The sequence below is a fragment of the Hemibagrus wyckioides genome, linkage group LG03 (assembly GCF_019097595.1).
Source record: "Hemibagrus wyckioides isolate EC202008001 linkage group LG03, SWU_Hwy_1.0, whole genome shotgun sequence".
Classification (NCBI taxonomy): domain Eukaryota; kingdom Metazoa; phylum Chordata; class Actinopteri; order Siluriformes; family Bagridae; genus Hemibagrus; species Hemibagrus wyckioides.
The window spans coordinates 33,246,088-33,261,955 of NC_080712.1; the positions used below are offsets into that span (position 1 = coordinate 33,246,088).

Sequence of the window (15,868 nt, forward strand, 5' to 3'; positions counted from 1 at the left end):
CATGAATATTATTTATAGATAATTTGCAATGAGTGTATATTATAATAACAACTCTTTATATATATATATATATATATAAAATCCTTTAACTTTCTCCTGTTGGAGTTTCTGTAGAAACCTATTTCCAGGATCTGTTTTCTCTAATCAGAGAAAACAAAAAGAGACAGAAACTGTAAACACCGAGGCTTTATTTTCTCTCTCTTTAAACAGAAGGCTCATGGGTACAGGAACGTTGCCGTCGTGCTTGATGACGTCAGAGGAAAATAGCTCGGAGGGAACTGCTGGAATACCGAGGACGCGTGCAGCGTTCAAGCGCGCCGCTACATTACAAACTTCCCGGATTGGAATTTTAATTTTCTTCCACATGACGTGCAGGTCCAATGTATGAGGTCGAAATGGATTCGTGTGTGTTTGAGTGTGTGTGTGTGTGTTCATGCATTCTAAATCTTAAAACAATGAGAAATAAACAATGACAACATCCCGCAAAACAAAAAAAAAGTTTCCGAAAGGAAAAGTTGCGTCATATTTTCAGGAGAAATTCTACACACAGAATTTTATTCAGTCATTTTTTTAAACAGCATTTTATTCCGAACACTGTGTTTATGTGCTTTTTTTTTTTTTTTTTTAAACCTGACTCTGAGAAGTAGGCCGGAAGAAATGAATGCAGGGAAGATTTGTTTTGTGTAGCAGACACATTTGTTTTGTGTAGCAGACATTTGTTTTGTGTATCAGACACATTTGTGTATCAGACACATTTGTTTTGTGTATCAGACACATTTGTTTTGTGTATCAGACACATTTGTTTTGTGTAGCAGACACATTTGTTTTGTGTATCAGACACATTTGTTTTGTGTAGCAGACATTTGTTTTGTGTAGCAGACATTTGTTTTGTGTATCAGACACATTTGTTTTGTGTATCAGACACATTTGTTTTGTGTAGCAGACATTTGTTTTGTGTATCAGACACATTTGTGTATCAGACACATTTGTTTTGTGTATCAGACACATTTGTTTTGTGTATCAGACACATTTGTTTTGTGTATCAGACACATTTGTTTTGTGTAGCAGACATTTGTTTTGTGTAGCAGACATTTGTTTTGTGTATCAGACACATTTGTTTTGTGTATCAGACACATTTGTTTTGTGTAGCAGACATTTGTTTTGTGTATCAGACACATTTGTTTTGTGTAGCAGACATTTGTTTTGTGTATCAGACACATTTGTTTTGTGTAGCAGACACATTTGTTTTGTGTAGCAGACATTTGTTTTGTGTATCAGACACATTTGTGTATCAGACACATTTGTTTTGTGTAGCAGACACATTTGTTTTGTGTATCAGACACATTTGTTTTGTGTAGCAGACATTTGTTTTGTGTAGCAGACACATTTGTTTTGTGTAGCAGACACATTTGTTTTGTGTAGCAGACACATTTGTTTTGTGTAGCAGACACATTTGTTTTGTGTAGCAGACATTTGTTTTGTGTAGCAGACATTTGTTTTGTGTAGCAGACACATTTGTTTTGTGTAGCAGACATTTGTTTTGTGTAGCAGACATTTGTTTTGTGTAGCAGACACATTTGTTTTGTGTAGCAGACACATTTGTTTTGTGTATCAGACATTTGTTTTGTGTAGCAGACATTTGTTTTGTGTATCAGACATTTGTTTTGTGTAGCAGACACATTTGTTTTGTGTAGCAGACATTTGTTTTGTGTAGCAGACACATTTGTTTTGTGTAGCAGACACATTTGTGTGTAAAAGAGTAAAGTGCACTCCTCTGATCCCACAATGCACTGCAGCAGGCCGGTGGAGTACAAATGATGTGGTTGAGCCTAATTTGGTACAGTTCCAGATCTTTCTTTAAGCTTTCAGTGTGAAGAGATGATAGCGAAGAGACACCAGGAAGAAGACTGAGGAAACGTCTGAGAACTGGAGAAGAGTTGTAGATAAAATTCTTTAGTATTTGGGGGAGATGTTGAGTTCTGGATTGCGATCAGTCCAAAGCTGTTGATTAATTTTCCATAACTGCATCTCTGACATTAACACAACTGGTATAGAACAACAACAACATGATAGAGATGGAGAAACCTACATCAGAAGAACCTCTCAATAGAAATAAAAATAAATTATCTTCACTGTGGTCCTCTTGAACGTTATACCTTTAAGATCTGCAGCATGTTTCACCTGCAAGTGTGGATAAAGTCTGGCTATAAGAGTGAAGACACACAACATGCACATTTCTAGATAAAAGGTTTGCAGTAAAGGTGCAAAAGAAGACCCAGTGTGAAGGATCAGTACAGTTTAGTTTAGATCAGTAACAGCTTAGAACATTGTTGGATGAGTGAACACATAATGCACTCTGGAGTGTGTAGAAAAGGAGGGATTTAGGACACAAGGCTGGAATTGTCTTAAACACTCCAAGAAGTTCCAACTTTTTTTTGGTACCAGGGTGTGAAGCTATTTTTTTCATCTTTATTGTGTATCTTTTAAATTAGAAAAGTGTAATGGTTATTAAGGTTCATCTTCTGGACTAAATGCACAGAACATGGTACGGAAAGTCCAGTTAGACGCCATTATTTCCTGGAGCGCGAGCTCGTAGCTCGACGGATATTTACGGTAATTCCGGTATAAGCTCTTGAACGCTGCACGGTTGTGGCTACGAAGACGCGAGCGGACAAAAGGCGTGCTGGGAAATTCACAAACGTGATGAATTAATCAGCGAGCAATGTCTCGTTTTCCCGATACCTCCATACCTCCATTTTAGATACGGAGCTAGCTCGCGATCCGGCGGAGGAGTGTGTTTGATGGAGAGACTCGGAAAGAGGCGACGCGGCGGCGGAGGAACAGCGCGAGGCGCCAAGGCGCGTGAAGCCAGAAAACCATCCGAAGAGGAATAAACGAGTGAAGTAAAGAGAGAGAGGGAAGAGGGGAGGGATAGAAAACGCCCTTCTCAACACCCCCCTCCAAAAAAATTACTAACCCCAACAATTTCTTTCTTGATCAGGGAAGTTGAGCATGGCGCGGCGGACTGAGTCGGGGTCCTGCCCGACTTTTCAAACTTAATTGGAGGAGCATTTCCGGTTGGATTAATCCACATTTTTTTGCCCTGCTGGTGGGGTGGGAGATCCTAGAAAACCCTACAGGCCAAAGAGGAGCTACAGTTGTTGTCATTTTGGTTTGAATGCAGCGCCCTCGCGCAGGAATCTAACCTCTAGAGCGTGGTCTGATCTGAGGATATGATCTGATGATGTCTTCGGGAGCCGAAAGCAGGATGGAGAAGCGGCTGAAGAAACTGGAGGCCATGGTCAGAGACCCGCGCTCTGCCATCAACCTGGAAAGTTTGCTGGTGAGTTGTCATGAATGTTTCATGCACGGCCAAGGCGCCGTTTTTTTCCTTTGCCCGGTTTCGGTGTTTCCGGTTCACTGAAAAAAAACACTGCAATGCAACATTATAACCGAAGACCAGAAATATACAGAACCTGTGTGTTTATGTTTAGAATATATGTTTATATATTGCTGCGTTTGTGTATCTCTGTATATGTGTTTGTTTATCATTTTGGCTCAAAGGGGTAGTTTAGTGCGAGCTCGCGCACAGGGATCTTGCCATTTTGGACAGACTGTTCCGTCTTCATCCTCCTCCTCGCGCACCAAATATAGTCATATTGTTGGCCAAACTTTCTCAGCGTGCCTCCTGCTTCCTGCAGGCTCTCGAGCTGTTGCTGTTCTTGTTCTTGTTATTATTATTATTATTATTATTATTGTTGTTGTTGTTGTTGTTGTTGTTGTTGTGGTGTTGGTGGTGCGCTGTTTTTCCGCGTGCAGGTCAAGTTTTCGGAAGCGCCGTGCACGCGGAGGTGATCCTCTTTACTTACATAACAACGCAGGCGATTACATGCAACATTGCATGCAAAGTGTTTATTCTGTTTGTGATGCACGGCTTTCTCGAAACATGTCAGGGCTCGTGCCGACGTCTGGAGCTGTCAGGAAGTCGTGCTGACTCAGTTTCCCGGCAGCACGAGGAGGAAAAAAATCTTTCTTCCACTTCCCACATTCCTAGTTTTCATTCCTATATCAATAGCAGGGATCTGTGTGTGTGTCTATTACAATCATAAGAGATGCAACAGCTGATGAACTGTATCCTGTGCTCTCATGCATGAGAAGTCTTATATCCAAAAAACCCTTCTGGATCGGATTAATCTGGTTCATCTCGGAGTTTCAGGACGTTATCAGACTGAAAGAAACATATCTCTCCTCCAAATCCACACTTTCCATCATTCTTCCAAACGATTCCCCTGGTTTACGCTGACCGCTGCCACAGATCGGATATTGTTGCTTGTTCTTTAAACGACTCGGATTGGATTTTTTTGTCATGTTGGAATAATGCTGTCCATCTGAAACCGTTATCTGATCTCGCATCTCTCGTCTCCCTGTTCTCATGCAGTTTGTTTTTTTGGCTAGGGCTAAACAGTTCTTTGCTGAAACAGCACACGAGCGGTCAGATAGATCAGACTGAAACCGTTCACACACACAAACCTCTGCAGGTCAGTTACAGAAACCGGCTTGTGTATGACTGTGAAGTGAGGACGCGGTCAGTCTGCACTCCTGTTCGTTTGTGTTTTGTGAACCCACAGCGATGGTGCTCTGGTAAAAAAGTTTCTGTTCTGATGTCAGGATGATGTGGACACGGGATCACGTCTGATCTGTGTCTGAATGTTGGACACGGTGCATCACGGCCCACTGTTTAACGCAGTCCTGTGTGATGTCCAGGTCATACGGACGGCATGAATGTTTAGAACGTGTCTATAATGAGGTGTTTGTGACGTGTAAGTCAGAGAACCCTGAGGAAACCCACAGCACAGAGAGAACCCTGAGCTCCGCATAGACCCAAAGAACCCACAAAGAGAACCCTGAGCTCTGTATAGACACAGAGAACCCACAGAGATCCCTGAGCGCCATATAGACCTAGAGAACCCACAGAGAGAACCCTGAGCTCTGCATAGACCCAGAGAACCCACAGAGAGAACCCTGAGCTCCACATAGACCCAGAGAACCCACAGAGAACCCTCAGCTCTGCATAGACCCAGAGAACCCACAGAGAGAACCCTGAGCTCCACATAGACCTAGAGAACCCTGAGCTCTGCATACACCCAGAGAACCCTGAGCTATGTGAACATTCATTAAAATATTACGCACAGATATCTGTCTCTTTTACTCCGCCTACCATGTTCTGCTCTGCTCTTAACGAACTCCTGCGCTCTGATTGGTTCTCGCTAGTCCAGACCCTTTTTATTTCTAACGAGAGTGCGCTGTTGATCCCATATTGATTCTGGATCTCCGCTAAACACTGCGCTGAGACGCGTAGAGGACTCTCGGGAGTGTCGCTATCGATTGGATGCATAATTTACCGTGAGCTCTGTGCTAAAACACCAGCAACTTGTTTCCCATTAATGCAGTGCTTATGATGCGAGAGCCAGTGTGTGAGAGCTTGTGTGCGAGAGCAGGAAAACACTCACATTTAAAATGTGTGGGGAAATTCACCTAGAACAGACAATACTACAAGACTGGTGAAGTAAAATGTGTGTGAGGGAGAGAGAGGGAGACAGACAGAGGCATGGGAGAGGGAGAGAGAGTGAGACAGACAGAGGCATGAGAGGGAGGGAGAGAGACAGAGGCATGAGAGAGGGAGACAGACAGAGGCATGGGAGAGAGGGAGAGAGAGTGAGACAGACAGAGGCATGAGAGAGGGAGAGAGACGGAGAGAGGGAGAGGCATGAGAGGGAGGGAGGGAGAGAGACAGAGGCATGAGAGAGGGAGAGAGAGTGAGACAGACAGAGGCATGAGAGAGAGAGAGGGAGACAGACAGAGGCATGGGAGAGAGAGTGAGAGACAGAGGCATGAGAGAGGGAGACAGACAGAGGCATGAGAGAGAGAGAGAGGCATGACAGACAGAAAGCGAGAGAGAAGTGTGTTACTGAGTTTAAACTGTGTGTGTGTGTGTGTGTGCGCGCGCGCGCGAGTGTAGTGTGTGTGTGCGCGCGCGCGAGTGTAGTGTGTGTGTGCGCGCGCGCGAGTGTAGTGTGTGTGTGCGCGCGCGCGAGTGTAGTGTGTGTGTGCGCGCGAGTGTGTGTGTGTGTGCGCGCGAGTGTGTGTGTGTGTGCGCGCGAGTGTGTGTGTGTGTGTGCGCGCGAGTGTGTGTGTGTGTGCGCGCGAGTGTGTGTGTGTGCGCGCGAGTGTGTGTGTGTGTGTGTGCGCGAGTGTGTGTGTGTGCGCGAGTGTGTGTGTGTGCGCGAGTGTGTGTGTGTGTGCGCGAGTGTGTGCGCGAGTGTGTGCGCGCGTGCGAGTGTGTGTGTGCGCGCGAGTGTGTGTGTGTGTGTGCGCGCGAGTGTGTGTGTGTGTGCGCGCGCGAGTGTGTGTGTGTGTGTGTGCGCGCGCGAGTGTGTGTGTGTGTGCGCGCGAGTGTGTGTGTGCGCGCGAGTGTGTGTGTGTGTGTGCGCGCGAGTGTGTGTGTGTGTGCGCGCGAGTGTGTGTGTGTGTGTGCGCGCGAGTGTGTGTGTGCGCGCGAGTGTGTGTGTGTGTGAGAGAGAGAGGGAGAGAGATTTATGATTATTCTAGATCATTTCTTTATTTTATATCTAAACTCTGCAGAACCGGATCACAGAGAGCTGCCTCTGTTACCATGGCGATGTCAGGCTCAGATATTAGCTGATACACTGATATGTTAACTTCATAAATAAAACACAACACACTCCTCTAACACAACACACTCCTCTAACACAACACACTCCTCTAACACAACACAACACACTCCTCTAACACAACACAACACACTCCTCTAACACAACACACTCCTCTAACACACTCCTCTAACACAACACACTCCTCTAACACAACACAACACACTCCTCTAACACAACACACTCCTCTAACACACTCCTCTAACACAACACACTCCTCTAACACAACACAACACACTCCTCTAACACAACACACTCCTCTAACACAACACACTCCTCTAACACAACACACTCCTCTAACATAACACAACACACTCCTCTAACACAACACACTCCTCTAACACACTCCTCTAACACAACACACTCCTCTAACACAACACAACACACTCCTCTAACACAACACACTCCTCTAACACACTCCTCTAACACAACACACTCCTCTAACACAACACAACACACTCCTCTAACACAACACACTCCTCTAACACACTCCTCTAACACAACACACTCCTCTAACATAACACAACACACTCCTCTAACACAACACAACACACTCCTCTAACACAACACACTCCTCTAACACACTCCTCTAACACAACACACTCCTCTAACACAACACAACACACTCCTCTAACACAACACACTCCTCTAACACACTCCTCTAACACAACACACTCCTCTAACATAACACAACACACTCCTCTAACATAACACAACACACTCCTCTAACACAACACACTCCTCTAACACAACACAACACACTCCTCTAACACAACACAACACACTCCTCTAACACAACACAACACACTCCTCTAACACAACACAACACACTCCTCTAACACAACACACTCCTCTAACACAACACAACACACTCCTCTAACACAACACAACACACTCCTCTAACACAACACAACACACTCCTCTAACACAACACAACACACTCCTCTAACACAACACAACACACTCCTCTAACACAACACACTCCTCTAACACAACACAACACACTCCTCTAACACAACACAACACACTCCTCTAACACAACACACTCCTCTAACACAACACAACACACTCCTCTAACACAACACACTCCTCTAACACAACACAACACACTCCTCTAACACAACACAACACACTCCTCTAACACAACACAACACACTCCTCTAACACAACACAACACACTCCTCTAACACAACACACTCCTCTAACACAACACACTCCTCTAACACAACACACTCCTCTAACACAACACAACACACTCCTCTAACACACTCCTCTAACACAACACACTCCTCTAACACAACACACTCCTCTAACACAACACAACACACTCCTCTAACACAACACAACACACTCCTCTAACACAACACAACACACTCCTCTAACACAACACACTCCTCTAACACACTCCTCTAACACAACACACTCCTCTAACACAACACACTCCTCTAACACACTCCTCTAACACAACACACTCCTCTAACACAACACAACACACTCCTCTAACACAACACACTCCTCTAACACACTCCTCTAACACAACACACTCCTCTAACACACTCCTCTAACACAACACACTCCTCTAACACAACACACTCCTCTAACACAACACACTCCTCTAACACAACACAACACACTCCTCTAACACAACACACTCCTCTAACACAACACAACACACTCCTCTAACACAACACAACACACTCCTCTAACACAACACAACACACTCCTCTAACACACTCCTCTAACACACTCCTCTAACACAACACACTCCTCTAACACAACACAACACACTCCTCTAACACAACACAACACACTCCTCTAACACAACACACTCCTCTAACACACTCCTCTAACACAACACACTCCTCTAACACAACACAACACACTCCTCTAACACAACACACTCCTCTAACACACTCCTCTAACACAACACAACACACTCCTCTAACACAACACACTCCTCTAACACACTCCTCTAACACAACACACTCCTCTAACACACTCCTCTAACACAACACACTCCTCTAACACAACACACTCCTCTAACACAACACAACACACTCCTCTAACACAACACACTCCTCTAACACAACACAACACACTCCTCTAACACAACACAACACACTCCTCTAACACAACACAACACACTCCTCTAACACAACACAACACACTCCTCTAACACAACACAACACACTCCTCTAACACAACACAACACACTCCTCTAACACAACACACTCCTCTAACACAACACAACACACTCCTCTAACACAACACAACACACTCCTCTAACACAACACACTCCTCTAACACAACACACTCCTCTAACACAACACAACACACTCCTCTAACACAACACAACACACTCCTCTAACACAACACACTCCTCTAACACACTCCTCTAACACAACACACTCCTCTAACACAACACAACACACTCCTCTAACACAACACACTCCTCTAACACACTCCTCTAACACAACACACTCCTCTAACACAACACAACACACTCCTCTAACACAACACACTCCTCTAACACACTCCTCTAACACAACACACTCCTCTAACACAACACAACACACTCCTCTAACACAACACAACACACTCCTCTAACACAACACACTCCTCTAACACAACACACTCCTCTAACACAACACAACACACTCCTCTAACACAACACAACACACTCCTCTAACACAACACAACACACTCCTCTAACACAACACACTCCTCTAACACAACACAACACACTCCTCTAACACAACACAACACACTCCTCTAACACAACACACTCCTCTAACACAACACACTCCTCTAACACAACACAACACACTCCTCTAACACAACACAACACACTCCTCTAACACAACACAACACACTCCTCTAACACAACACACTCCTCTAACACAACACAACACACTCCTCTAACACAACACAACACACTCCTCTAACACAACACAACACACTCCTCTAACACAACACAACACACTCCTCTAACACAACACAACACACTCCTCTAACACAACACAACACACTCCTCTAACACAACACAACACACTCCTCTAACACACTCCTCTAACACACTCCTCTAACACAACACACTCCTCTAACACAACACAACACACTCCTCTAACACAACACAACACACTCCTCTAACACACTCCTCTAACACAACACACTCCTCTAACACAACACAACACACTCCTCTAACACACTCCTCTAACACAACACACTCCTCTAACACAACACAGCACACTCCTCTAACACACTCCTCTAACACAACACACTCCTCTAACACACTCCTCTAACACAACACACTCCTCTAACACAACACTCCTCTAACACAACACAACACACTCCTCTAACACAACACACTCCTCTAACACACTCCTCTAACACAACACACTCCTCTAACACAACACAACACACTCCTCTAACACACTCCTCTAACACACTCCTCTAACACAACACACTCCTCTAACACAACACAACACACTCCTCTAACACAACACACTCCTCTAACACACTCCTCTAACACAACACACTCCTCTAACACAACACACTCCTCTAACACAACACACTCCTCTAACACAACACAACACACTCCTCTAACACACTCCTCTAACACACTCCTCTAACACAACACACTCCTCTAACACAACACACTCCTCTAACACAACACACTCCTCTAACACAACACAACACACTCCTCTAACACAACACAACACACTCCTCTAACACAACACACTCCTCTAACACAACACACTCCTCTAACACACTCCTCTAACACAACACACTCCTCTAACACACTCCTCTAACACAACACACTCCTCTAACACAACACACTCCTCTAACACACTCCTCTAACACAACACACTCCTCTAACACAACACACTCCTCTAACACACTCCTCTAACACAACACACTCCTCTAACACACCACACTCCTCTAACACACTCCTCTAACACAACACACTCCTCTAACACAACACACTCCTCTAACACACTCCTCTAACACACTCCTCTAACACACTCCTCTAACACACTCCTCTAACACAACACACTCCTCTAACACACTCCTCTAACACAACACACTCCTCTAACACACTCCTCTAACACAACACACTCCTCTAACACAACACAACACACTCCTCTAACACAACACAACACACTCCTCTAACACAACACACTCCTCTAACACACTCCTCTAACACAACACACTCCTCTAACACAACACAACACACTCCTCTAACACAACACACTCCTCTAACACACTCCTCTAACACAACACACTCCTCTAACACAACACACTCCTCTAACACAACACACTCCTCTAACACACTCCTCTAACACAACACACTCCTCTAACACAACACACTCCTCTAACACACTCCTCTAACACAACACAACACAACACACTCCTCTAACACAACACACTCCTCTAACACAACACACTCCTCTAACACAACACACTCCTCTAACACACTCCTCTAACACAACACACTCCTCTAACACAACACACTCCTCTAACACAACACACTCCTCTAACACACTCCTCTAACACAACACACTCCTCTAACACAACACAACACACTCCTCTAACACAACACAACACAACACACTCCTCTAACACAACACAACACACTCCTCTAACACACTCCTCTAACACAACACACTCCTCTAACACAACACAACACAACACACTCCTCTAACACACTCCTCTAACACAACACACTCCTCTAACACAACACACTCCTCTAACACAACACACTACTCTAACACACTCCTCTAACAGTCATGTGACCTGGTCTGGCCCTCAGCATCACGTTAACATGCCCTCAGGATTAAGTCAAGTATTTCATTGTGTGTGTGTGTGATGAAAGAGCGGTGCTGAGACACACTGGTGTGTTTATGCCACACGCCTCGCTCTTCAGTGGCCTTGCGGTTTAACGTCAATACCAGAGCCACGCGCTGGAGCCAAGCGTCCCGCTAATCAGTCAGAGTGTGGAGACGTGAGCCAGAGGACTCATCTACTCACTCCTGAGGAATGCACAATGAAAATATCTTTTAATGAAGCGCTCTTTCCTGTAGTGTACTCTCCGCGGACTCAGAAATGTGTTCGGGACAAATCTGCAGTTAGCACGTAATTACGCCACGTTAACGTGCGACTAAAGCAACGCTGGAATGGCTTCAGTGTAGAACAAATTCCACAGTTTACCTCATGCGTAGTTTATCAGCCGAGATGTTTGTAGCGCTGGAGCTGCGAGGCTAACGGTGCTATAAGATTTCGTCTTATTTGTGACCTCACTTTTATTTAAAATGTTAGATTTCTGCCTGTGTGTAAATCTGAACAGTGCGCAGTTGGGTTTGACAGAGAAATGATGCGACATGGCAGCTAAGCCTAGCCTCAAAAGTGTAGCTTATCCTGTGCTCTGCTGTGGGAGACGCCGCAGAGGGTCAGAGTTCATTGAAAGTTTTTTAGTGATCGAGGAGAACAGGGACAGGTAAACCTCACCAAAATATTACTGTGATGCTAGATTACCCTGCTAATGATTTAGATGATTAATCGTTTAATCCTCTTTCAAAGAGAACTGATTATAACCTCAGAGGCCTGACCTCTCTGTGTGTGTGTGTGTGTGTGTGTGTGTGTGTGTGTGTGTGTGTGTGTGTGTGTGGGTGGGCGAGTGGTATTTTTGTGTGTACATATTGGTAAATTGGCGTGTCCAGGATGAAGAAAAGTGGACTTTGGATGTAGAGAGATGAGCTGAGAAGCAGTGTGTGGGAGTGAACAGATCTCGTGCTCTAACTCTGTGCCATTTATAGCCATTGTCCCTTTCTGGTTTATCTCAGCGAAGGAGCTGTGTGTGTGTGTGTGTGTGTGTGTGTGTGTGTGTGTGTACTGGGAACAGCCTCGTCCCTCCCTCCTGATAGCGCACGCACACACACACACACACACACACCCTGTGCACAAACAGTGTCTCAGAGACAGCATACAGCTTCTTGTCTGATAATTGAGCATCTCTAGAAGTTTCAGCGTCTCAAAAGCTAATGTTTTGGTTATTAGCTGCGGTGTTCTATTAGCGCTCCTATCGCTGTACACATTCAGCTAACTGTAGTAAAATAAGTAATCGAACATCCCACAATCTGTGGTAAAAGCTAATAATCGAACATACAGCAATCTCTGGTAAAATATGCTAACGAGTGTTTTTACCCCAGCTAGCTTGCTACGCTAGTTTGCTATTCACCACAGGAAAACAGCAAAAGGAACTGTATAATTTCTTATTCTTCTCTCGCTCTCTCACACACTCGCACGCGCACACACACACACACACACTTATTCATTTATTTAGTCATTAACTCAAGCTGATTATTCACTTATCCAGTATAATGTGCTTGTTTGGCTGCTACACTAGTCGCTTTACACACACCTCTCACTTGTGTAAAGTGTGTGTGTGTTTTAGGGTGGTGAGATTTGAAGGCCAGTTGTTGTGTAAAACTAATTCAGTTCAATTTGTTTTGTGTTTTTAATGATAGGAATTCTTTTACATACAGTAGCACACCTCTACCGTTAGCTAGCAATGCTAGTCAGCTTTGTGAGTCTGTGTTATGATGCTAGCAATTAGCCAGCATGTCAGAAATTGTGATTATTCGAATGCATCACTTTTTTATTCAGGTTTCCCCAGTTTATAGATTAAAATGCTGACTCATGGAAACGAAACCTGAAGCATTGATTATTTAAGCTGAGGTAAAGATTTACCTCACTGGGGCTGTAGAATAAAGTTATAATATCTTTATTCCATGTGTCATGGAGTATTTGCGTTCGATCACCTCAAGATGTGACGGTGTTGAAGGGTTCGTCTCAGCTGTCGGCCGTTAGGAATTTTCCGGAAGGTTAACATATGTGATGAGGAGGCAGGAGGAAACCTCCGGCCCCGGGGCAAAGGTCACTCGGTCACTGATTGACCTGAAGGACAAAAAAACCACCTTGTTTTTCTGTCAGAAAAACGTGTTGTATATCATGATGGAGATGATAAGCTCTCCAAAACGTCATGGAACCTCTTCTCAGTTCACTGTAACGATATTATAGCTTTATACCTTGGTGTCTGAGGGAAATTTTTACCTCATAAAATCAAAGCTTCCTGTTTAGAGACGTGCGATACAGTAAGAAATATCACACCATCGTACTAGAAACCTTTCCCTTCACACCAAAATCCTGACTAAACGTAGAATTGTATATATATATTATGTGAATGTGTTTTCTGATTAGCCATTAACTAGTGTTTTTATATTTTCCACACGGATATTTGACACAGAGCTACGATTTCCATGACATTTGTTATAAGATTTTCTTAATTCTATGAAAAAGAAAAATTCTCTGAAGTAGAACTATGGTTTTATTTTATCTTGTCAAATATAAGCTCTCTCTCTTTAAATGCGTATAAAGATTTTAACAAAAGCTTGGAAGGAAGCAGCAAGATTCAAGAAGCTTTGTCATTTCAACCACATACAGCTGATACAGTACATAGTAAAATGAAACCACGTTTGCTACATAAACATACGACATAAAGATCAAACACAAGAACAACACAAAGCTAGGCCGAAAGTTCGTCCAAGCCACATAAAGTGTAAGTGTGCAGCTAGGTGCAAACAAAGCAACGACAAGACAGTGCAAAAATAATAAATACAAAAAAGACAACACAAAAAAAAAAGAACGTGCAATGCAATGTACAGAGATCGTCTGTAGCGCTGGTGCATGAATGTAGCTAGTACGGTTAACTTGTTTTGCTAATCTTATCTTCGAACAAAGCTAGCACAAACCCGAGGACGTAACGTAACAGCTTGTTTCCTTTCGCGCTTATTTTTGTGGTTAACTAGTACAGCTACACCTGGACAGACCACGCCACATGCTAGCATGAAAGTAGGAAAGTTGTTAGCTGACATTTAGCCAAATCCACAATACTCGCTAGTGTAAAACGTTTAAAGAAATAAGCGTTAACGTGTCACAGTGTGGATATCATAGCATCATGTCATCAGGCCCCGCCCCGAGAGCAGAGAGCTCCTCCTGCTGTTCTTCCAGACTGCGTGTGTGTGTGTGTGTGTGTTTGACAGCAGTTAGGAGGAGGAGGATGGGAACACTTGGGAGGTGTTGCTGCTGCTGTGGAACTCAGAGATAATCTCCCTGCAGTCTGGAATGTTGATGACTTCTTATCACTATCTCTCTCTCTCTCTCTCTCTCTCTCTGTTCCCTCGTGGCTTTTGTGCTCTGACCAGAGAGAGTCGACCTGACACGATGCTCCAGTTCCTGCAGCCCTCCGCATGTACACGCTAGACCGTTTAGCCACGTGAACTGAGAAGGTGATTAGGCTCGCTGTAGCAGATGTGAGCTGCTGAAAAATAGCGCATCACAATTAGGGCTGAAACGATTCCTCGAGTAATTCGAATACAAAAAAATCATCGAGGCAAATTAGTTGCCTCTAAGCTTCGTTTAGTCCATTTACTGTAACTACACACAGAGAAGATTCAGGCCAAAGAAAACGGCAGAACGTTTGGGATCATTTCAAACTAAAACAGACAGAAAACTCTGTACAGTGTGATTACTGTAAGACTGTTGTGTACCACAACACTACAAGTTCCATACTTCAACATCTCAACTGCGGTGATGTGAGTTTGATATTCGGTCATTAGACATTTGGAAGTGGTATTTTAGGGACCGTCGGCAAATAAAAATCAGTGTAGACATATTTTGGGATAACGAGGTGTACCTCGTGGGGGTTTCCAATTACATTTTGGTACTAGTTTGGGGTCACAGGGTCACATGACCTAGAAGGAATAGTGATATTTTTTTATTATTAAAAAATAAATAAATAATTCACATGATGCATAATTAATACTATCTATTAATTAAATTGTTAGTAATAAATTAACAAAAGCAGTATGCAATGATGCATGGCATATGTATATTTAAGAAGAAATTAGAATAACTGGGGCATGTAGCCAGGTAAGTAACAAGTACCACATTTCAGTCGTACAGAAATTTGTCGACGGCCCCTAAAATGCCGCTTTCGAATGTCTCTCTAATGTCTGAATATCAAACTAACTTCACTGTGTTAATATCACATTCACACACAGTGGCTGGGGTGGCGC

The 15,868-nt window shown here is 43.8% G+C and overlaps 1 protein-coding gene across 4 annotated transcripts in view; it reads left to right on the forward strand.

Annotated features, from left to right (window-relative positions):
- Positions 1–2,601: 2,601 nt before the first annotated feature.
- Positions 2,602–15,868, forward strand: part of rock2a (rho-associated, coiled-coil containing protein kinase 2a) — a 76,665-nt gene continuing 63,398 nt past the window's right edge. Inside the window, exon 1 of one of the 4 annotated variants that reach the window (XM_058383073.1) lies at positions 2,602–3,343. In XM_058383073.1, the coding sequence (XP_058239056.1) occupies positions 3,242–3,343 (102 nt within the window). In that variant the 5' untranslated portion in view covers positions 2,602–3,241. The remainder of the gene's footprint in view (positions 3,344–15,868) is intronic. The other 3 variants (XM_058383083.1, XM_058383093.1, XM_058383100.1) reach the window with 3 other exon arrangements.